We start from the raw sequence: 23,935 nt of genomic DNA on the forward strand, positions 1-23,935 counted from the left end.
TCCTCTTTCCCTTGTACAAGTGCTGGCTAATCGACTGCTGGCTCAATACCAGATTGTTAAAGACATTTCTACCAGATTGTCTGTTCATGAACAAGCCTCCAGGATTACCTCTTCTCAGGAAGTTGGAAGTTCAAAAACCCAAACTTCAACTTCCAGACAGATTTTCTGGCAACTGAAGGGATTTCCACTACTTTAGGGAAAGTTGCAAATTATATTTCAAGCTACGTCCTCAGTCTTCCAGTTCAGAACAGCAGCGAGTGGGTATTGTTATATCACTGTTGCAAAGAGATGCACAAACCTTGGCATTTGGATTGTGCCCTCACAGTCTGGAATGGTTATCTGTAGATTCCTTTTTCCAAGCCTTGAGTCTCCTGTGTGACGATCCTGACAAAGTTGCTACTGCAGAGTCTAAACTTAAATATTTGAAACAGGGTTGTCGTTCTGCTGAAGAATATTGTACTGAATTTTGCAAGTGGGCCTCAGATTGCGAATGGAATAATCCAGCCCTCTGCAGTCAGTTTCGTTTGGGCCTTTCAGAACAAATAAAGGACATATTGGTGCAATATGCAGCTCCTGATTCTCTTGAGTCCTTTATGTGTTTGGCAATTCGCATTAATCAACAAATAAATGAAAAGACTGGAAAAGGAAATTCATCCGCCAACTCAGTTAATACAGGGGATACTTTGAAAGTTCATCTAGACTTTTACCTTTTACAGAATAAAAATTCTCTCCAGTTACCGGTCCAGATTTCCCTGGTCTCTGGGAGTGTTGATGTCTAGATTCCGTGGACAGTGGAGCAGCTGGAAATTTTCTAGATATATCTCTGGCACAGCGGTTTGCTGGTCCTACCCAACCATTAAAATTTCCAGTATCTGAGGTTTGAATGGGCATTTAATTAAGGGCGGAAGTGTGCTAGAGAGTACCAGCTCTATTACCCTGACAGTGGGAGCACTCCATAAGGAAATGCTGTCATTCTATCTTATCCATTTGCCCACATACCCTATGGTTCTGGGGTACCAATGGCTTATCAAGCACAATCCAGTCCTTGATTGCTCCACAGGAAAACTGGCAGCATGTGGGAAAGACTGTCAGGTTACATGCCTAGCAACACCTGTTAAGGTTGCTGCGGCTTTGGTCAAACCAGGTCTCACTGCATTATCAAGATTTTGCTGATTTTTTTTCCAAGCAAGCTGCAGATACATTACCACCACATCACCCGTATGACTGTACTATTGATATTCAGCCCGGGAGTAAATTTCCTAAGACTTGTTTATATTCTCTTTCCGTGGAAGAGACCAAAGCCATGGAAAACTATATTTCTGAGGACATGGGAAAAAAAGGGTTCATTAGACCTTCCCGTTCACCCCTTGGTGCCTAATTTGTCTCTCTCAAAAAGAAAGGAGATTTACGACCTTGCATTGATTAGAGGTCTAAATCAGATAACCATTAAAAACAAATATCCTCTGCCACTGATTTCTCAGTTGTTCAACCAGTTAAGAGGCGCTTCTGTATTTTCTAACATTGATTTACATGGAGCATATAATTTGATATACATACGGAAGGGTGATGAATGGAAGACCTCTTTCAACACTCATTCTGGACATTACTAGTATTGTGTTAAGCCGTTTGGTCTTTCTAATGCGCCAGCCGTGTTCCAGGATTTGATCAATGATGAACTACATGATTATGAGTAAATTTGTCATTGTGTATCTGGATGACATCTTGATCTACGCCACATCTTTGTCCCAACACTGTGAACAAGTCCGTTTGGTACTACAGAAACTTAGAGAATCATCTATTTACCTAACTGGAGAAATGTGAGTTTGAATTCTCCACTGTGGCATTCCTGGGGTATTTCATTTCTGCCAACGGATTTACGATGGATCAAGTCAAAGTCCGAGCCACCACTGATTGGAGCCTTCCCAATAAACTAAAAGCCATCCAAAGGTTCCTCGGGTTTGCAAATTACTGCAGAAGATTCAATCGCAATTTTTCAGTAATTGTGGCACCTATCACTTAACTAAGAAAGGAGCTAATCCAGCGGTATGGCCGCCAGAAGCTGTTAAACCATTTGAGACTCTTAAAAAGGCCTTTGTTTATGCTCCTATCCTTAAACATCCTGATACAGAGCTACCTTTAATAGTTGAAGTGGATGCTTCTGAGGTTGAGGTGGGGGCAGTTCTGTCACAAGTGTCCAGTTCTGATGAGAAATTATACCTATGTGCATTCTTCTCCAAGAAATTCTTAGCAGCAGAGGTAATTTATGATGTGGGAAATCGAGAGTTGTTGGCCATTAAATGGACATTCGAAGAATGGAGACATTGGTTGGAGGGCGCTAAGCATACCATCACAGTGTACACGAATCACCAAAATCTCCAATACATTGAAACTGCCAAGAGGTTGAATCCCCGACAGGCGCGCTGGGCTCTTTTCTTCTCTCGATTAATTTTGTGATCACATATCGCCCTGGTTCTAAGTCTCAGGGCTGACTCAGGATTTGGCAACCCAATTACAGGCAGTTTAAGATCAGGCATCAGTCTCCATGCCTTCCAATTTGTTGTTTGTGCCAGCTGGTCTGAGACAGTATCTTGTCTAAGGACCATGACAGCAAAATATCTGAACATCCAGGTATCACCAATTATTAAATTACTCTCTCGTTCTGTTTGGTGGCCTTCTATGAAGAAAGACTTTAGAAACTTTGTACAGTCCTGCGAGATTTGCTCCAGGGTGAAAACACCCAGAGATTTACCCATGGGAAAGATGATGCCTTTACCCGTGCCCGATGTTCCATAAACCCAATCACGGATTTGCCTTTGTCTAAAGGGTGTAATTGCAATTGGGTGATCGTTGATCACTTTAGCAAGATCGCTCATTTTGTGCCTTTACCAAAGCTACCATCTGCTAAGTCTTTGGCTCCTCTGTTCATTCAAAATATTTTCAGATTACATGGAATACCCACTAATATTGCATCAGATAGAATAACTCAATTTGTGGCCCAGTTCTGGAAATTATTTTGTGCCTTGCTTGACATTCAACCAAGTTTTGCATCAGCCTATCATCCGCAAACTAATGTACAGGCGGAAAGGGTAAACCAGTCTTTGGAACAATATTAAGATGCTACATCTCTGAATTACATGACAACTGGGTAGAATACCTGCCATGGGCGGACTTAGCCTACAATAATTCACCACACTCTTCCTCTAGTTATGCCCTATTTTTCTGCATTTATGGGACACATCCCAAGTTGGTTTCATTTTATGACATCATACCAGCCAACCTGAGATCGGACACATTGCTCATTCTCTGAAGAGAATATGGAAAAAGATAAAACTTCTCATTGAAGCAAGCTGCGTCTTAAGCCAAGTTATTTAAGGACCGCTTCAGATGTCCTTGTAAGTTCAAGGAAGGGGACAGAGTATGGCTCTCCACTAACATCAAGCTCTGCAAGCCTTTCTTAAAGTTCGGACCAAGTCACAGTAGTCCCTTAAGAATGGACCACAGCCTGCAGCGACTGTGGCCGGCTCCTACGAGGGCATCAATGCATTTGAAGAAGAATTTTGGCAGCAGAGGCAGCTCCACTTACCTCCGATCCTCCCCTCCAGACAGTGCACAGCCATCCATGCTGCGCGCTGCAAACTGTAGTCTGTCCTCACTAAAAGCACCAGGGGAATGTCGGTGACAGAGCCGCCTATGCAGCTCAGTGAGCTACCGGCTGTCAGGAACAGTAGACTAAAGTCTCCGATTAATATTAAAAACAAAAAAATAAAACAGAATTAGGCTACTACTCAGCCCTAAACACAGCCCGTTCGCCAGGCACTTAAACTAAACTGAGGCCAACAGGAAGTGGGGTATAGAGGGGGGAGGAGCTAGGGCTTAGTTAAACAGAAGTTTAAAGTGCCAGTTCGCCCTGACCTACTCTATATCCCAATGTCCCCAGTGTCCCCCAAAGGAGGATAGAGAAACAGTTAAATGGACATAAGTGTGCAAAATGGGAGGATAAAAAAAAATAAAAAAATGGCTATGATTAATTTGCACTATGGGTAGGTTTGCTGTATCTTTGTAAAATATAACAACTACATCAAGAAGGTCAATTGCAAATTGTGGAAAATATATACACAAATACCTGCATATACATATATACACACACTCCTCAAAGAGGGGAATCCGACAATGAAGCGTTAAGCATATTATTAAATATTTATTAACACCAATTTATGCTTGTGAGCAAAAAGCTGGCATTGCAATTACGCTCACTAATGGTAATAGTGTACAGGCCACGTTACTTTTGACAGTAATGCGGCCAACTGAATATGCCCCTAAATGTCAGTATTCCATGCACAAATATATTGCAAGCATCGGAAGGGGACATAGGATTTAATTGCATTGCACCCTTCATATGTTATTATTTTGCCTTATGTTCCTTTAACTCCTCCAGAAACATTAATACTTTTTGGTTGCAGTACCATAGAAGACTATTAGTGTACACTGCAAAAGTGATTCAGTCATAAGAGTGTAGTAAACATTTAATATCTTTAAAGAGCTGTGTATATAAAGATCTTTTAAGAGCTATGTCCGAGCAAAAATGCAGCATCAGTATTCCAAAAGATTCTACTCTAGTCCTGCTAATTGCCTATACTTGCTGTTCCCCTGTGACCTACAAAATAAGAGGCAACACTCATTCATCCCCAAGCTGCCCCGTGTTGAACCACCACATTCCTGCACAGAGGACCTATGCAGCTGGCATTGGTGGAGAGGTTTGAGACCCCGATGCCATTACAATGGGACAACTGGAGTCTCAAATCCTAGGTTTAAATTTGTTTTCCACCATTTACCCAGCTCTCATGCTCGAGTTCCCAGTGTTGGGGTGCCCCTTTGTTTATTTTGCCACTATTTAGAATTTATGCAAATATGTATTTACATGTTTACACAAGTTAAGAGCATTTATATATTCAGAAAATTAGTATTTTATAAAACATGCAGTTTGCTATTGAGCACCCTGGAGAAGTGTGCTCATTTCAAATCATAGTTCATTTGCTTGTTCATGGGTAAACCATTGTGCACTCACAAAACGCAAGTCACTGTTGCAAATACTGTACATAAAGACCCAAACCTTACCAGTAAGTTGGGCAAGCCTCTGCTTTGCTGCAAAGAGAGTTTTCTTTGTCTTTTCCTCCTTTTCATTTATTTGCTGACGCATTTGTTCTTCTTGTGCAATCCTGTCCTGAAGGTCTTTTTGAACTTTGGATAACTCTGACTGAATTTGTGAGGTTTGTTCCTGTTGAGATTTAACTTCATTTTCTTTTTCCTCTACAGACTTAAAAGAAATTTTTATAGGTTAAACAATTGTGTACAGTGCTAAAGATCATAGGTTCATGCTGCTAATAACAGTTTAGGAGTACATTAATAGCATAATTAATAAGCAAGACGACAAACAAAACCACACACAAACACCTCACCCCATACACAGAGTAACCTTAAACAAAATACTGCTACAACTTATTAAGCATCTTAACAAAAATATCAAGTATTAAAGGCAACCATGACCACAGGAAATACATATCATGTAGTGTTAGTATGAAGGGATCGGGCCACACTGCCAAAAAAACATCTCCCACTGGCGCGTCAATTCGCAGGGTTACATGGACTATCACCCCGGGACCGGTTCTTACATTTCTCCTGGCGTATTGGGCGGGGGGGTTGATTGTGGACACATGAGGAAGTACGAAGGAAGGGACAGCTAGTAGCCCTGAGGTACTAAAATCGTGAAAGAGATTGATACCAGGAGGGACTGGGTGCCATCTAAGATCTGGGGGTTAATTACCCCATTGTCTTCCATAGGACTGGCTCAGGCATTGTGGCAAGGACACAGCAGGGGAACCACTGTGGAAGGCCAACTTCTCTACACTCCCACCCACTGGTACTGTACAACAATGTTTGAGAGACCCAGGGGAGAGAAAAACATTGTAGGAATTTGACCATGCATATAAGGAGCCACTCCAGGGGGGGTGGTATGTGTGAATTTCCTGGAAAGTGCAGGGCTGACTGGTGTTGAATTTCTGTGTTCTTCCAGCAGACCCAATGAACATCGCTGCCCTGTATCATGGGAAGGAGGCTGTTGCGCGATCTGGGGACCGGTCATCACCTCACTACAACAGGAGATACGCGCTAGATTCTGAGTAAATTGGTGTGCCCAAATGAGCAGGAAGACCGATACCTGGAGGCCCACCACGCTGGTGTATAGTTGGTCAAGCATACTGGAACAGCAAGTTTAAATACAGAAACTGGGCATACAGCTGGTCTCTGATATTATGCACCAGTCAGCCCAAATCACTGGATTAGAAAACCCTGAATAGCAAGCTTGTTGTAGTGGTAGCTAAGAAATCAATAGAAAGGTTTTATAAAACAAACAAAAAAAGAATCATGAGAGGTTTGCTAAATCACATCAGCCTAAGAGGTACTAGTACTCCATGGCTGCTGTGGCACCGTCCAGCTCATCTTCTCCCCACACAGGCTGAATAATGCAGAGGGAGTCTCATTTGTCATGTCATGTCGGCAATTTAGTTTGGCACATACATAACTGTGGACCACCAGGGAAGAGGGCATAGTGCCCTTAGAATAAGAGACTCACTTTCCACCTGCAAGCCTAACTAGAGAGAAGAGTAGAAAGACTATATACTACTCTAAAAAGCTGAAATCCTGACTAAGCAGAAGACCATAATCTTCAGCAAAAACCACTGTATGCCCTGTGAAACCTTGACCAATAAGTGTTGGATATAAAGTCTGATGTGGGAGGATGAAGCAATCAGGAAGCACTGTACCGGGCAAAAGACCTTGTAGACTGAAGTCAAACTAACTATACAGGAGTTGCTGGTATAAAACAGTGCTTCTATTGGTTGTCCATGTCATGTGCACTTGGCCTTAGTAGCTGTACGCAATTTTAGTGGGTAGTTCCAGGGTACAAACTCTGAAAAATAGCTCTACTTTAGGCTTCGCCTCAACATTGGACATCAATCCTGACCCTGATGAAGAATTCACCAAGCACCCCCGAGAAGCGGATGTTCAGCACTCCATATCTAGGGCACTGGTGAACAGGATAGGAGGATAAGTGATGCTGCAGAGGTACTCTATCTCCAACCACTCTAGAATCCCACAAGTCCACTTTCCCCGCAGCAGAGGCCACAGATCTGTGCAGTTGAGGGATTCATAAGACAGAGCCACAGACACACACAGCGCCACAGAGATACTTTACAATACCGTTTAATAACTGCATACATTGAGCCTCATTTAGCACTACGAGCAAACACAGAAAAAGGGGGCAAGTATTACAAGTGAACAAGCCAAGCTGTGATGAGTTGGTTACAAATGTGAATTTATTTTTACTCTGCAATTTAGAGTTTCATTAAGACCCAGCCCTGATCTATAAATCTGTACGCATATTTTGAAGTTTGCAACCGCTCCCTAAAAAAAGGTTTTATCAAGGTGTAGATCGCAACCCTAAATAAGGGCCATTGTGCACAGTGATGACTGCAATAAAGCTCCATTGTTTAATAAATTTACCTTTTGCATAATTTCCAATTGGCTTTCCAATGTTAAAATCTTTGCTTCAGCCTGTGCACGAGAATCTCTCAAGTCTTGTACTTCTTTTTGAGATGCTCGCTCTTCTGACTGTGCTGCCTGGGCTGAGGTGGTCTCCGCAACCAGCTGGAGGAGGCAGGGGAGAGAAAAAAAAAAAAAAAAAAAAAAGAAAAAAAAAAAGTTAAAGCACATCTAAAAATGTCCAATGACATGACTTTATTTTCATACCTTCCACACACCGTGTTGTGCATCAGCTAAGCCCACTATATATCTAAAGGACAGACGCCACATTCCCCTCTTCTACTACTGGGTGTTTGCAACAAGCATATTAGGCATCAAGGCAACTCCCATTAGCTTCTCTCCCATTTGAATTGGACAGGAGACATGGTACATGCACACCCACTTGTCTTGTTACAAACACGCCACAGTTAGACGCACTAAAGACCCAGTGAATGGAGCTTGCAAGGCAAGAAAATGTTCACTTTATGATTGCATGCCACCCAAAATTTTTGGATGAAATTAACTTTAAATATGAAACAACTCTGAACATAAGCAAGAGCCTTGAACTCCTATATGAAAAACTTAAAAAAAACAAAAAAAAAAACAACAATTAGTAGTTGGTTAAATTGGAAACCAGCGTAAACCCTGATTCATGAAACGCCTTAGGGACGACTTTCTAATAACTTGCATGAAAACATTGCTCTGCTCAATGTGTGTTTTTTTTTTTTTTGCTCTTTAAAAAATACCATAGTTACCCTCCTCTCCATGTCATGGACTGTACTTGTAGTGTTCTAAAACTGTACATAGTACATGAGGATCTCTTCCATTTTGTTTGACTGCAATTTGATTATGGACATACCTTTAATCATGGGACTCAGCACAATGGGGGTGAATAAATATAATTTTATACAAACGTTAAATCCTTTTCTCTTAATACATTAGTGGACACCAGGTACATTGGTGTATAGTGTAGGCATCCTTTAGAGCTTCTTAATAGTTTACCTTAGTGCATATCCCCCTCTACACCCCTTCTCCTGTAATGCCTCAGTGTCTATTGAGCTAAGCCCCATGGAAAAAGGATATAGAAAGGAAGAAAAACATCCTCTAAAACAACAAAACAAACAAACCATTACATATCACACAAAAGTAGAATCCAGAGTGTAAAGTGTGGGCGCCCAGTCCCCTAAAAGAAAAAGTATTTAACGCAAGTATAAAAAGATTTTTACTCACCGTAAAATCAATTTCTCTTACTCCATTGGGGGACACTGCGAAAGATTGGGGTATAGTAGTGGGTCTAGGAGTCTAGGCAATTAACTTTGATCTTCTCTCCGCCCCTACTCTGACGCTCCTCTCATGTGGATACCTCAGTTTTTTTCTCAAGTAACTAGGAGTAAGGTCACTTTAGTATAGGCTCCTGTCTATACTTTATTTATATATAGGTTTTTCATATTTGCAGCACAGGGATCAAACCAGAGGAGTGAATAGCCTTCCGACTTCCTTCACTCTGGAACCCTGCGGAGGGGAAGAAGCAGCCTGAGCTCACTCACCCTCGCACCATTGCCGGCAGCCTGTCCTCCCCCCAAGATGGATGAGCAACGGGGGACATTTTATAAATCTGCCATAGAGGCAGCATCTACTTAAAAAGGCACCATTTGTGCTCTTCAGAATCGGCAGCAAGCGGCTGCAGTTTTGTCTCCCTAGTGGGGCGGCAGTTGATCTGTAGCAGCCTCTCCTTCCGTCCGGACAGACATGCCAGCAAGTCCCCCCGTCCCTAGACAACGAGCAGCAGGGGACAGTAACAATCGCTCTCCTTAGGAGGCGATTTGTTTACTAATCGATTGCACATGCTGCCTAGGCACTCAGAGGCGTGATTGCAATACACGCCGAAAGCCATACTTGAGTATGCGCTGATCGGCAGTCTACAGGGGCAGCCATTTTTGGGGGAGATCTTGGAGGAGAACTTCCCTCCACCCCCTTCCTACTTCCTAGCGACGGAAGCAGTCATATTTGGACACGGAGATTGTGCTGCACGCTGCTCCTCTACTCTCCTCAACTGGTATTGTTTATGCTGTTTAATACTGTCCTCTATAGAGACCTATTGCATACTGTGTTTTTCACAACCAGGACTATTGTTCTCAATGCCTTGGGATTGATATAGATTCAAGACATTTACCTAGTACAGAGACTTTGTAAAATCTTGTACTGTATGCAGAATATAGCCTCTCAGACTATTTCTTTTAAATATTATACTTGGTTTTACTAATGTTATACCTTTTAAAAATGTCTGAGAAGGGGACGTCCAAATATAAGGAATCCTCCGGTATGTCTAGCATTACATCTGGCACATGTATAAAATAGTGCAAAGTATTGGACAGTCTAACCAGGAAGCTCTCTGTACGGCTTGCGTAGCTGAAACCCAGGAGTGACGAGGTCCAGCCCAGGGGGAAACAGCTATGGAGGAACCGCTCTGGGCTAAATCATTAACAGCCATGGAGGAGCTCACCAGGGTGATGTTACAGTCCACAGAGGTACGTGAGGTTTCAGTTTCTCACACTTCTACACACTCCCTAGCTGTTGCAGGCACATTCTCTCAGTCCGATTCAGTTAAGGGAGAAGAGCGCCTGCATACAGCATCACACAGGGCCAAGAGGATTATTTCTGATGCGGCCCAGGGCCGCGATCATGACTCAATAGCATTCCTCAGAAGAGGAAGATGAATTAGACATTGATCTACAGGAAGAAGACTCCCTTAGTGCTGTAGATTCTGCCTCTTCCCATATTGTTGATAACCTCATTTTGGGTATCAGACATACTTTAGGTTTTGCAGATCCAGACCCCACTGCTCCTTCGGGGTTGTCATTGTTTAAAAAGACCACAGCGTAGATGGTTGCATTTCCACCATCCCCTGAGATGATGGAGATGGTAACCGATGCCTGGCTAAGGCCTAATAAGCAGTTTATGATGCTGGGTAGATTTAAGTCACTTTACCCTCTCACAGCAGAAGATTCCGTTAAATGGGAGGCCTCCCCTAGAGTGGACACTCCTGTAGCGCGCTTTGTCCTCCTCTTCGGCTATTCCCACTCAGGAGCGGGTCTCACTAAGGGACCCCACGGACAAAGTGTGATCATGCCTTCCGCTCAGCTTATGTTGCGTCAGGCAGCATGTTTAGACCCACTATGGCAGTTGCCTGGGTTAAAAAAAAGCTATCCAGCAATGGGCCGAACAGTTAGTTGCAGGCATTCAGTGCAACGTTCCACGTGCGGAACTCCCTTCATTGGCCGAGCATATCCAGGAGACTTCCGATTATGTGGACCATGCAGCCATGGATACTGTCTCCGTTAATTCTAGATTCTCGGCTCTCATGGCAGCTCGTCGTACCTTGTGGTTACGCTCTTGGACATAGGACGCCGATTCAATGCGAGCTCTAGAGGGCTTGCCATTTGATGGGGTTATTCTGTTTGGGTCAAAGCTAGAAAAGGTTATTCAGGTGGGCACAGTAGGAAAGAGCAACGCTCTTCCCATGGGTTCCAAGGAGACCACAAGGACTTTTTTGGTCCTTTGCCTGTGGCACCCCGTCGAAAGGCCAGTCCTCTGCCCCTAGACTAGCGTATAGCAGACGTAGGGGCGCTGTTAGGTGAGGAACTTTGATACCGGGTGATAAGCCCGCTGCGTGACAGTCCTCCCCCAGAGGAATCTGTGGTGGGGGTACGCCTTCTTCGTTTCCAGGGCCAGTGGTGGACATCCACCACGGACATTTGGACACAAGGAATTGTGTTGGAGTTATGTCAGACAGTCCAGTTCCCACCACAAAGGTTCTTCACCACAGAAACCCTCCTTTGTCCCCTCAGGCGCAAGGCACTTCAGGAGGCAATCCAGAATTTGCTGACAGACGGGGTTATTGTTCCCGTTCCAATGCAAGAGGAGAGGTCAGGGGCTCTACTCCAGTCTCTTACTGGTGCCAAAACCAGACGGATATTTACGTCCAATTTTAAATCTGCAGTCCCTGAACAAGCAGGTGAAAACTCGAAATATCTGAATGGAGTCCCTTCGATCTGTAATTGCCAGAATGGAGCAGGGAGAGTTCCTGGCCTCCATAGACATCAAGGAAGCTATCTTAATATTTCTATATGGAGGGGACACCATTGTCTACTCCGCTTTGCGGTAGGAAACTCCCATTTTCAGTTCAGGGCCCTACCCTTCGGTCTAGCGACTTCTCCCTGAGTGTTCACCAAAATTATGGTGGGGCTCCTGCAACAGAAGGGTATCACAATAGTGCCATATCTAGACGACTTCCTTCTGAAAGCACCGTTGGCATCGCTCTTAACTCATCACATCCAGATTACAATGCAGTTTCTAGAAGCTCAAGGATTCTGAACTTGCCCAAATCCTCTCTCCTTCCGGCACAACGGATGCATTTCCTGAGTCTCATGTTCGACACAGTGACCCAGAGGGTATACTTACCCGAAAACAAGGCCCTCGCGCAAGACCAGGACCCTACTTGTACGGAGAGAGGCATCTCTCCTCAGCTGCATGAAACTCCTGGGAACAATGGTATCAGTGTTAGAGGGAGTGCCCTTTGCGCAATTCCACTCTCGCCCTCTTCAACGGGAGATTCTCCAAAAATGGTTGGGTTAAAAAAAAAACAATGTGGAGAAGGGTCAGTCCCTTCAAACCAGCCGATGGACCTTAGTTACGACAGATGCCAGTGTTAGGTTGGGGAGGGGTAACAGGGTCCCTGAGATTTCAACAAACGTTAGGAATGGACTCACCCGTGTAACCATCCTGAACTATAGAATATCAGCGCAGTCATATTTTTCCCTCTTTTAGGTTGGAGTAAAACCCAAACCTCTTGATAGTCCAAGACAGATAAAAATCACATCAGAAGAAATCAGAGAGTGAAAGGCCTCTCTGAGCAAGACATTTTGTCCAACTTGCAGGAAGCCATGTGGTAAAGAACAGTCTGGGTGTAGATCTGCCATGCATCTGCGACAGTCCTTGAACCACTCAACTCAGAAAGTGAGTAGACGGACACCTACCACAGCGAATGCTGGGTGGGCAGAATTCCCATCATGAAGCTTGTTTATTGTCAGACTTGGTTGCTGGACATCTAACAATCCAAGCCCGACTCCCTCTATGCAAGCCACCTCCCTGGGGGCGGAATATTGCCCTCTACGGTGCAGACTTCTCGTTCTACCATTGAATTGAAAGGATCGAAACCTGGAGACTTTGGACTTTGGATTTGGGAACATTAACAAGGAAAGCACCATTACCTCCTGTTGCCTGACTAATTAGGTTATCAAGCTCAGGCCCAAAAAAAGACACCACCTGAAAAGAAAGACTCCAGAGTGCTTAGACCTCACATCAGCCTAGCAGGTCTTAAACCAAAGCGTCTAATTCAGGCCTGGCCAACCTGTGGATCTCCAGGTGTTGTGAAGCTACAAGTCCCAGCATGTCTTGTCCAATATAGTCTGGCTTTCGCCTGCCAATGCATGCTGGGTGTTGCAGATTCACAATACATGGAGGGCCTCAGGTTAACCAGGCCTGGTTTAATGAGTAGAGACAGCAGAGGCAAAGGTCCTTGCCCCAATAATGCCTGCATCCAGAGCTGCCTCTCCCAAGTAATCTGTAGATCTCTGAAATTGCTCCACCAATGGGATCAACTCAGAACTTGGCTTGTCACTTAACAAGCCCTTGGAAAGTTGTTCAGACCATCGTTGCACAGCTTTATTCAATTAAGCAGAGGCCAAGGCAGGCCTTAAAGAGGCTACTGTTGGCACAAAAATGTACTAGAAGATGCCCTCAACTTTATGGTCTGCCTCGTCCTTAAGCATGGCTGGGAATATAAAGGTAAGTCTTCTTAGACAACCATGCAATAGATTAGATGGATTTATATAAAATTGTTATACCATCTGTACCAGTTATCTGTAAAGGGATCATATGTGCCATATTTTATTTAGCATGCTTACTCCTAAACTGTTTGCTTAAGAAGTTTTATACTATTTTAGTAGTTTGAGATTAGTGGGGTTTAACTCCAGACAAACATCACATGACTTAAGCTATTTAATAAATTCACTATGGGCTATTGGCCTATTTAGGCTGTTAGACAGTGCTATGTTTAGACAGTGTGCATGTCTTTCAATTGTGATTTGTTACAAAATGTATATGCAGATTTAATTGAATAGCAAGAATTGCACAAGATGTGACCAGGAGGGGAACATTCCTCTTGGAATACAAGCAGCATCAAATATAAAACATCACAGTTGCTGCTCCGTTTACCATGAAACGGTGTCACTGTAAGGCATTACTGTGTTTTACACACGGCCCTCATTACTACCGTCTATTACTTCTTTTCCACCACTTCTCTCCTGGTAACTCTCCACCGTCTCCCTCCACAAGCTTTATTACCATTACCTTCCTTCTAACCTCTCACTGCCTTGTTTCTGTCACACTTTCAATTCTCTACCTCACGTTTATCCCTAGCCTCATCATGCTTTACTCTTCTCTCCCTTCTGTTCTATCCCTTTCCTTCCACAACCTGCCTACCTACATTCTCACCCCTCCTCCTCGCTTCCCCTCCCTTCATCTGCCCCAGCTCTTCTCTTCTGCCATCTTTTCCCTCTCCCACATCTCTCCTCTTCCCTCTCTCCTGTGGTCTCTGGAATGCTAGGTCAGTATGTAACAAATTGTTCTCCATCCATAATTTATCACCATCTTCTACCAGTTTCAATCACTGAAACATGGCTATCCCCTGATGACACCATCTCTCCTCCTGCTCTCTCTTTTGGGTGCTTGTCCTCCTTCCACACCTGTGGGAATGCACAGATGTAACACTAGAATCATTCCTTGCTCTGCTGCTCTTTCTAGGTTATTCCCCTTGAACCCTCCCCTCTTTTGCCTCCTTTGAGGCACACTCCCATTCACCTCTTCCACCCAACCCACCTCAGTGTAGCATTTATCTAATATCCTCCTGGTCCCTTCCTCCTTGTGTAAGCGCAGGAGTGTGGTGCCGTCCCAAACTAGGAATAAGTGGGATTCTGACTGGTCCTCCCAGGAGAAGGTCAAAGTGAGATAGTAGGGTTGAATGTGGAGGACTCTAATGGATGCCTGCCAAAAACAACATTTGGCTCACCTTGTCATGCTGAATCTTTAGCTCTTCATACTGCGTCTTGTATCGTCTACCAATTTTTTTAACCTGTGTGATAGTCTTAATTTTTTCTTGTATATCTGCGATTTTGGAATCAAGTTCTTTCTGGAGATTTTCTTTTTCATTCTTCAGTTTTATTGCTTCTTCTTTTGCACTCTGAAGTTGACTTTGACTTGTATTCTGGGCTGCATTTAACCTGCCATAACAAGTAAAACATTTCACACAAACAATCTTCAATGTTATTAAACGGACACAGAACGAAATGAAAGTTAACAGCACATCACATTTTTATCACTTTAAAAAGATAAGAGGAAACAAAAATGATTCACATGTCAACTGTACTATTTTGTTTTTTATTTCATTGAAAAGACAAAGATCAGCACTTTTGCGCCACTAAAGATTATTAAACTGCATTGTGGTTACTGTATTAGACAACAAAAACATTTAAACACTGCCTAGTGGGGCAACAAACATAAGAGTGGGCCCATTAGTTTACTTCATCCTTTACCACCTACAGGAGGACATTAGGCAGGGACACTAGGTGTGTGTGCAGGAGGAAAACATTTATCCCGAGGTACCCTGCAAGGGAGACTTGGTATTATATCCCCCAGCAGAAGACTGGGGACCAATACCTTTAGTTTATTTTTAACTAACAAATCTGGTTTTTACTTGGGCTGGGTTAACTCACTCTTTGAGATGGCTCTCTGCACTCATAATCCCTGTCTTGACTTGCATATGAAATAAAAATCCCAGCACTGTGCCGTTATTGTGTCTAAGCAATAGATACCCATTAAGGTGGGGGAAATGTAATATCAACATCTATTCAGCAGACACTGCATTTTACTAATGGGCAAAAAATGAACGGGAAATTAATAGAATAAGGGAAACTGAAACGCTGGACAATACAATGCAATGATTGAGTTTTTGCTAGTGAATTTAAAAAGTGCTCAAGCTTCAAGCACCTGCCCCTGTATACCCCAATTGGATGCCTATGAAACTTCAAGATATTTTTAACATAGCACCATAGTACATAAACAGGAGTACATAATAGGAGGGAGAAATTCCCCCTTTGGATTCAGAGAAAAGGATTTAAACTTTACTACAAAAAGTCCCATTATCTCATTCACGCATGCAGGAAAGCTGTCCCCAAGGGAGGTTATGCCAAAAATCCTTTGCTTGCAGCACCTTCTATCCAAAACTGGAATTAGCTTGTTTGGATGCAAAAGTATTCAATTTTTAAAACCCTTGTAACATGCCACTCAAGATTTAGTGTAATGTAAGTTCACAGGTTGTCCTGCCCCAAAGTAAGCCTGGCGAAATACCAAAGTAATACACCTGATAATGGTCTGTGAAGGGACTGGCCAGCCTCTCTTGTGTACATTGCAAAAGGACAAACAAGTCATTAATCCTGCGTAATGCTCTTGTCCTGTGTAAATACATAGCACCTTAAAGTCTTAACCACATCCGGAAAGTGAAGAGAGTCCTCTTCCTCTGGAGAATTATCCTGGTTTAAGACTGGAATCACAATTCTTTGCTGTTCTTATGACTAAACCTTCCTTTTAGCACAAGGTGGTCACAAAGTGCCATCGGAATCAATGACTTCATGGAAGAGAAGAAAATGATCTACCATCCCCAAGCTCCAAGCTGTGGAGGTAGCCAACAGGAAAATATTCTTCCAGGTAAGGAACTCCACAAATCATTCTGTTCAAAATGAAACAATTGGGGGCGGGGGGGGGGGGGGGGGGTCTGCATATGCATCACTCCCTGTAAGGGGATCTGCACTTCATGTAAAAGATAGTTTTCTCTGAAAGAAAACAGAGGGTTCAGATCTGAACCTTTAGCAGAGTTTTAAACCCCTTAAAGTGTTGCAGCAACTGGTCCAACCAGAAATAGGTAGGAAACTCACACCAAGATATGTAAATCTTCCAAACCTTGTGGAAATTTTGTTCAAGACCATTTTAAGTCCAGTTTCTGCACACTGCCTGAAATAGCCTTTGCTCAAAAAAAAAAAAAAAAAAAAAAAAAAAGGGTATGGCTACAACAGCCTCAATAAAACCAGCCGAGGTAATCTCTGGCGCCGAAGAGAACCTGTCTTAACAGTTCTGGTCTTCGAGACAGGTGTCATGCCGCCTCTCTGGCAAGCTTAGGATGTTTGTGTACCAAAACCATCTGAGCCTGTCCTGTGCTAAAAGAATCAGCTGAACACCATCCCACCAACAGAAGCATTGATACCAGAGGAAACATAGATTAGATGAAAATTCCAAGGAGCTCAAAGGACTTGATAGCCTCTGTGGATCCACTGTCCTGGAGCAGCGGTTCAGCTGAAATGCTACAGACATCTGGTTGACCACACCTTACCACCAGCTGCTGGAAGAGTTCTGGTTGAAGGGACATTTCCCCAGAACGAAGGTCATGCTTGCCGACTAAGGCTGCAAGTTAGTCCTCTACCCAGTTATGAAGACTGCTGCAGTGGCTTTAACGTTCTGTTCCACTAAACACAAAATTCCGGTTGTTACTTTTTAATTGTCAGGGTACTCTTGGTGCCCCATTGATATAGGTAAGCCAGCACGGTGGTATTGTCTGTCTGAGAAATATAAAACAGATTTCACTGGGCGCTCATTGACTATAGGTACCTATTTGATATATAAATAAATAAATATGGTAATGTCCTGTGTGCAATTATCAATAAATAACAATTTAATACAATCCATGTTTACAGACACAAGTTAAAAACTACCTGCATGTCACTAATATTAAAACAATTTATTAATAATTGCACACAGGACATTACCATATTTATTTATTTATATATCAAATAGGTACCTATAGTCAATGAGCGCCCAGTGAAATCTGTTTTATATTTCTCTTGTTGTCTGAGGGAGGGATACCCTCAACTGGTGCAGCTCTTGCAGTTCATCTTAGAGAGTGTGATCCTTTCAAACCATATTGTCTGTCTGAACCTTTATGGCCCTTATTCGCAAGAATTGCTGTACTGCAGCTAGAGTGTCGAATACCGCTCCATTAGAAAAGATTGTACCCCTTGAAGGGCCATCAACATAACTTTCAATTCAAAGATATTTATCGGTAGGGAGGCCTCTAGAACAGACCAAAAGGCCCGCAGGCGGAGAAGAACCACGGTTAACCAGCCCTGGAGGCTGGAATCCGTGGTGACTATGGTGCAATATCACAGGGCAAAGCACCTGCCCATCGTCAAGTGATCCTGAACAAGCAACAGACGTCCACCAAGGCATGCCTGTTTTTTCAATTGGATCAGTTTGGAATCCAAAAGAAGGTGGGACCCCGACCATTTGCTCAAGAGATCCCACTGGAAGTTGCAAGTGTGGAACCTTCCGTAAAGGAGTGTCTCAAAAGTGGAGTCCACATTCCCCAGAAGCCGTATACAAAAAGGAGCATGGAAGGGCCCAGGTCGTTCAGGACCTTCTCATCATGGCCTGCAGGGAGTGTGCTTTGTGCTCTGAGAAATATCAAACCATGAGAAGGCCCAAGATCATTCGCCGACAGGGAACAAACTGGGATTCTGGATTATTGATAATACACCAGTGTTGTTCCAGTACCCCGATTGTGAAGATAAGATGCCATTTCAGAAAGTGATCTGATGAGGCCTTAATGAGCAGGTCTAAGTAGGGACGATGTTTACCCCCAAACAGTGCAGCAGAGAGGCAATGACCGTCATGATCTTTGTAAAGACTCTTGGCGCCATAAAGAGACCGAAAGGAAGCGTCTGGAAGAGAGTGCGAGTTTCTCACTGTGAATCGGAGGAGGGGCTGATGGATGTCCCAGATGGGAACGTGAATGTAAGCATCCCAAATGTCGACGAAAGCAAGAAACTATTTGGGCCTCTAACCCAGTGTTGGCTAACCTGTGACACTCCAGGTGTTTGTGAAACTACAAGTCCCAGCATGCTTTTCCAATATACAGCAGCTTATTGCTGGATGGGTATGCTGGGACTTGTAGTTTCACAACATCTGGAGTGTCACAGGTTAGCCAACACTGCTCTAACCAGTTGATCACGATTGTACCGATTCCATGCGGAATTTGCCCACGTTAAGATGCAGGTTGAGGCCCTTGACATCTAGTATAGGACAGAACACATCATCTAGCTTAAGAACCAGAAAGAAGTTGTAATAGGACCCTTGGCTTCTTTGCCTCACCAGTAACAGACAGATGACTCCTGCGGAAAGAGGAGAAGCGACCAAATGAAGCATTGCTTGCCGTCTCACTGGATCAAGAGGAGGAATGGCGACAAAGAATTGATAAGGGGCCCAACCAAAGATCATATAAACCTCTTGCCATAATCCCCAAGATCTACCGATACCGGGAGGACGTAGATCTGACCCTGTGGGAGTAGCCCTTAGCCGAAAAAAGTCTGCTTCTGGAAGACTGACCTCTGGTGGAAGAACCACCCCAAAAGGGCTGATGAAAGGACCAAACCTAGGGACGTGGTTTTAGAACATTCTCCGTGTGAAAGGAGCTCTTGGCTCCCGTGGCTTGACAGATGTTGTCCAATTCTGGCACAAAGAGGACCGAACCCGAATAGTGAAGGGCCTCTGAGGACTTTGGTTGTGGTCCTGGGATACCAATGTCGAATCAGAGGGTCCTTTGGGCTGTAATCACTGATGCGCAGACACATGACGAAATTGAGGCTGTATCTTGAGCAACCACATTCAGATATCCCAAAGCCTCCTTCAAATGCAGAGCCAGGGGAGGATATTCCAAATTTTGCAACCCTGCTGCCATCTGGATGGCCCAGATTTCCATTGCTCTATTGACCCATGCTAAGGACAGCATGGGTCTGAGCAAGGTGTCCGCCACCACATAGATTCAATTGAGAAAGCTCTCTACCTTGCGCAAAAGGAACAGGAGAGGATGGTGGGTGCCACAGCAAGGGCAAAGCTGCACAAGTGTAGTCACAGAGTGTGCCAGCATAGTTACCAACACTGGTTCCTCCATCTGGGGTTGTGCGTTCCCCTGGATTGCTCACCCTAGGCCCACACTTTACACAAAACTCCCCCAGGTCCTGCTGTCCACTAGGGAGCTTTACTTTACACTTGGGGAATAAAAAGCAGCGTGCCTTTCGAAATGTCTCTGCACATAAAGTGAAAGTGAAGATCTTTTCCCACTCCAGGAATATACCAATTGTGGTAAAATATGGGGTGACCACTATCTGGCTGGCAATCCATGCAGGTAATGGCCATTTTCGGTGCTTCTCATTACTAAGCCAGCCAAATCAGCACTTTTCCTCTTCAGTTTTAAATGTGGGCAATATCAATAACAAAGACCCCCCCAACCACTCCAATGGGGACTTTGTATGATGCATTTTCCCTACAGCCACCCGCATCAGTGTCTGCTCTCCACCTGATAGCAGCACCGGTCTTGCATCATTACAACAAGTGACCGGGATACTTTAGTAGGCCGCTGTAACAGTTACAAACTGCCCTAGCAGTCTGAAGGAGAAAAGTGGGTTTTAGTGATGGAAGAAATATACATCAAGTACAGACCCAGAAGTACAGGCGCTGCAATGCAGCACAGATACCCAATGTAATAAACGAAAATACAATAAAAACCAGCAAGCAGTGCAGCTGCAGAGCTGTACACTATAAACCCAACTCCCTGGGAACTTAAATCACTGAGGAGCCAAGGGGTTGCAGAGGGGAGGAGTCTGTTAACTAGTTAATCAATTGTTTAATCTGCTAAGTGACAACTCTATGCTCTCCTCCAAGGTAGCAGCATCCTCCAGATTGGATGAAAAAATAAGAAAACCAGTTTCTTATTTCTCTAGAATAAATGGTCCGGAATCTGATTCCTCTGTTCTTATTCTCTTCAGTGGTCTAAACAAGATGGCTGTTTTCACAATCCTCTCTAAGCCTTGCAATGAGTTAGCCAGGCCCTGAGCCCAAGCTTCAGGTGCTGAAGGGCAGAACGTAAAGGTTCTGCCCTTCAGCACCTTGGGAAAAGGAACCCGGGGAGGAAACTATGCTCCCTGAGCCTGCCATGGGAGGGGCCAAGGAGAGAGAATCCCTGCTCTGCTCCATAGGGCATGCAGCAAGCTGCATCAACCAAAATAGCCTGTCACGAGGCCTAGTGGGTGCACTCACAGACCAACGTGTCTGCTGGTCTTCCACCTCATACTCTAAGCTGACAGGGAATTTGGAGTGACATAAGGCGCATGCTAAAATCTTTGTCACTGCCTCACCCTGTACCATAGTCTCATTCACTGACCTAAGGAAAAAATAAATAAAAACAGTTAGAGACAAAAAGGGGACAGAAGCAGTTACACAATCCAGGAGAACTTGAAGCTGCAAAAGACAGGACAAAGAAAAGAGGAAAGCACAGAGAAAATCTGCACCCCATTATCTCAACAACGTTCCAACAGTGGAGGGCAGAATGGAAGGAGAAGGAGCTGCTGCTTCAAGCTGCTCCCAAGATGGCTGCCGTGTCGCTTCAGATGACCTTGCCTAACTGGGAAGCCACACAAGGGAGGTGGTGCTGATGGGAAATCCTTCTCCCAGAAAGGATCAGCACATAGGAGTAGCTGTTGCACCACTTTAGCCTCTCACCTGACACCCCATGTGGGAGAGAAAGCTTATCAATCAGAAAGGCTTTGTGAAGCATGTGGCTCAACCATATATAGAATAAAATCACATTGTCAGTGAAATTTTATTTACCTTGCAATATCAGTTTTCAATTTTCCAGTTTCTTCAGTGAGCTGCTGAATTCGTTTAACATTAACATCTCTTTCCGAAAGCAACTTTTTATACTCTTCTACATCAGTATCCTTTTGTTGATTCAGCAAGTGCTTAAAATAGAAAATAAAGCAAAGAAAATTATAAAAAGCTCATGATAAACATTTTAGGGACTTAAATGGTCTGAAGATAATTTATAGCTAAAATTCATGCTGTACACAACAAGTTATAGGATTTGAATCAAGGTGCAAATAAATTATTTTATTTGGACAACCACTTAAGCATTTTTACAGCTAAATGGTCACAAACTGGACTAAGTATGACAGGCCTAGCCAACCTGTGGCTGTCCAGGTGTTGGGAAACTACAAGCCCCAGCATGCTTTGCCAGGAGATCATGAGCAGATAGCTGGTAAAGTATGCTGGGACTTGTCGTTTCACATCTGGAGAGCCACAGGTTAAGGAATGATGTGTGGGCACAAAAAGACTGTTATTCCCAAGTGCCAAAAGATGCTGAATGGGAGGAATGGTAGATGCAGTCAATGATAAACACATCTGACTGCATGTGGTCATCAGCCAACCTGCTAATGAAACTCCATCAGAACTAAGTGTTCCGCAATCTTGGCCAAACATGGTAGAACCAGCCACCTGGTAGTCAGGCCAAGCAGCTAGTGCAAAGTCAGCTTAAAAGTCCACCATGGCAAATGGATGAGTGTTAACAAAACATTAATTTTAATATGCACACTAAGGCCAAAAAGATGGCCAAATTCGGTCAACCAGAACAAACAGGCAACCAGCATGCAAATAGAGCAAAGTGTTGGCACGCATTGTTCCCCAATAGATAAAATAGATTTTGTACACTATGTACAATTCCTTTCTCTCAGTTTGTCGCCCTATTAGGAGACACTGCGAAACAGAGGACATGCCAAAGCTGCCCCTAAGGGAGGGATTGCTTTGAAACAGCTGCACGCAAAACCTTACAGCCAAAGTTAGCATCCTGACATACAAAGCCCTGCAATCTGTAGAACAAAACTGTGGAGAGGTGACCACATAGCAGCCCATCATAAGAGTTCAGTTAACGCTCCGTGACTCGCCACCCAGGAACCACCAACAGCCCTGGCCTAGCTGATTGAAGTAGGCCAATCGGATAGTGGAAGTGATCCATCTAGCCTAAGACAGCCAAGAGGCCAGCCAACCCCTCTTCTTTGCAACATACAGCACAAACATATAGGTTTTGAGAAACGCCACAGTGCGGTCCACATAAAACCGAAGAGCCCGGACTACGTACAGAAACAAGGACAAATTTTAAGAATCAGGGAAAAAGTTTACTCCAAAATCTTCTGGTTTAAATGAAAACAGACCACTTGGTACAAAAGAGGGCTTTGTGCGAAGCACAGCCCGGTCTCGGTGGAACAACCAGACAAAAAAAGAAGAGCACAACACCCACTCTGTGCGCTAAGGAAACTAGTAAATAGACCGGTTTCCAGGTGAGAACGGCAACCTACAGATTTCAAAAAGGTCCAAATGGCTCCTTAACAAGAAGCATCAAATTAAGGTCCCATGGCTTAACCGGGTATACAAATAGGTTTGAGCATGAGGAACCCTATGTAGGAAGGTTTGAACCTCCTTCATATCAGCCACTTTTCGCTGAAGACGACCGATAGCTCTGAAACTTGCAACTTCAAGGAAGATAAAAGCAGGCCTTTTTCAAGAACTGCCGAAAAAAAGAGAGCAACCTAGAAAGGTTTAATCTAGAAGTGTGGCTTTGAGGCTCTTGCACCAGAGAACACCTTCAACACCTGATCATAATTCCCAGCAGGTGGTTTCCTGGCCTTGGTCATAATCTTAACCACCAGGGGAGAGAATCCCCAAGTCTGAAGTATCAGGGTCTCATTAACCACACCACCAAAGCCAGCCGACTTAATGATTGTCAACAAATCGGTCCTTGCACGAGAAGGTCGGGACAGAGAGGCAGCCAGAAGGGTGCACCTATGGCCATGCCAGGGGTCCAAGTACCATGCCCGATTGGGCCAGTCTGGAGCCAATATTATGGCCGCTACCAGTTTTCTTCAACTTTTTGAGCACAGGCGGAAGCATGGGAAGCAGGGGAAATAGGTAAACCATAAGAAAGCACCATTGTATTATCATGGCATCTACAAATCTTACAGAGAACAGAGGAACCTTGAAGTTCAGACGGGACGTCACGAGAACCATGTCTGGCTGACACCAAGGCTGAACCAGAAGATTGAACACGTCCCCGTGCAGGGACCATTCTCCTGGATGGACCCTGTTGCGACCGAGATAATCGGCCTTCCAGTTTTTCACCCTTGGGCTGAAGATGACAGACATCACCGGAGCATAACGTTTTGCCCAAGAAAATCTTGACATCTCCTTCATGGCAAAGATGCTGCGGGTGCCCCCTTGATGGTTCAGGCAAGCCACCGCTGTTGCATTGTCTGACTGGACCTTTACTCGCTTGCTTGCCAAAAACTCCTGGGCCTGGACAAGTATCTTG

General features: G+C 44.1%; 1 protein-coding gene across 3 annotated transcripts in view; it reads right to left on the reverse strand.

Annotated features, from left to right (window-relative positions):
• Positions 1-23,935, reverse strand: part of TPR (translocated promoter region, nuclear basket protein) — a 148,138-nt gene that overhangs the window by 43,532 nt on the left and 80,671 nt on the right. For all 3 annotated transcript variants that reach the window (XM_075182673.1, XM_075182672.1, XM_075182671.1), the window contains exons 30-33: positions 21,406-21,536; positions 14,705-14,915; positions 7,558-7,701; positions 5,116-5,314 (exon numbers count right to left, since the gene is read on the reverse strand). In XM_075182673.1, coding sequence (XP_075038774.1) covers positions 5,116-5,314; positions 7,558-7,701; positions 14,705-14,915; positions 21,406-21,536 — 685 coding nt within the window. The remainder of the gene's footprint in view (positions 1-5,115; positions 5,315-7,557; positions 7,702-14,704; positions 14,916-21,405; positions 21,537-23,935) is intronic.

The sequence above is a fragment of the Mixophyes fleayi genome, chromosome 8, assembly GCF_038048845.1.
Source record: "Mixophyes fleayi isolate aMixFle1 chromosome 8, aMixFle1.hap1, whole genome shotgun sequence".
Lineage (NCBI taxonomy): Eukaryota > Metazoa > Chordata > Amphibia > Anura > Limnodynastidae > Mixophyes > Mixophyes fleayi.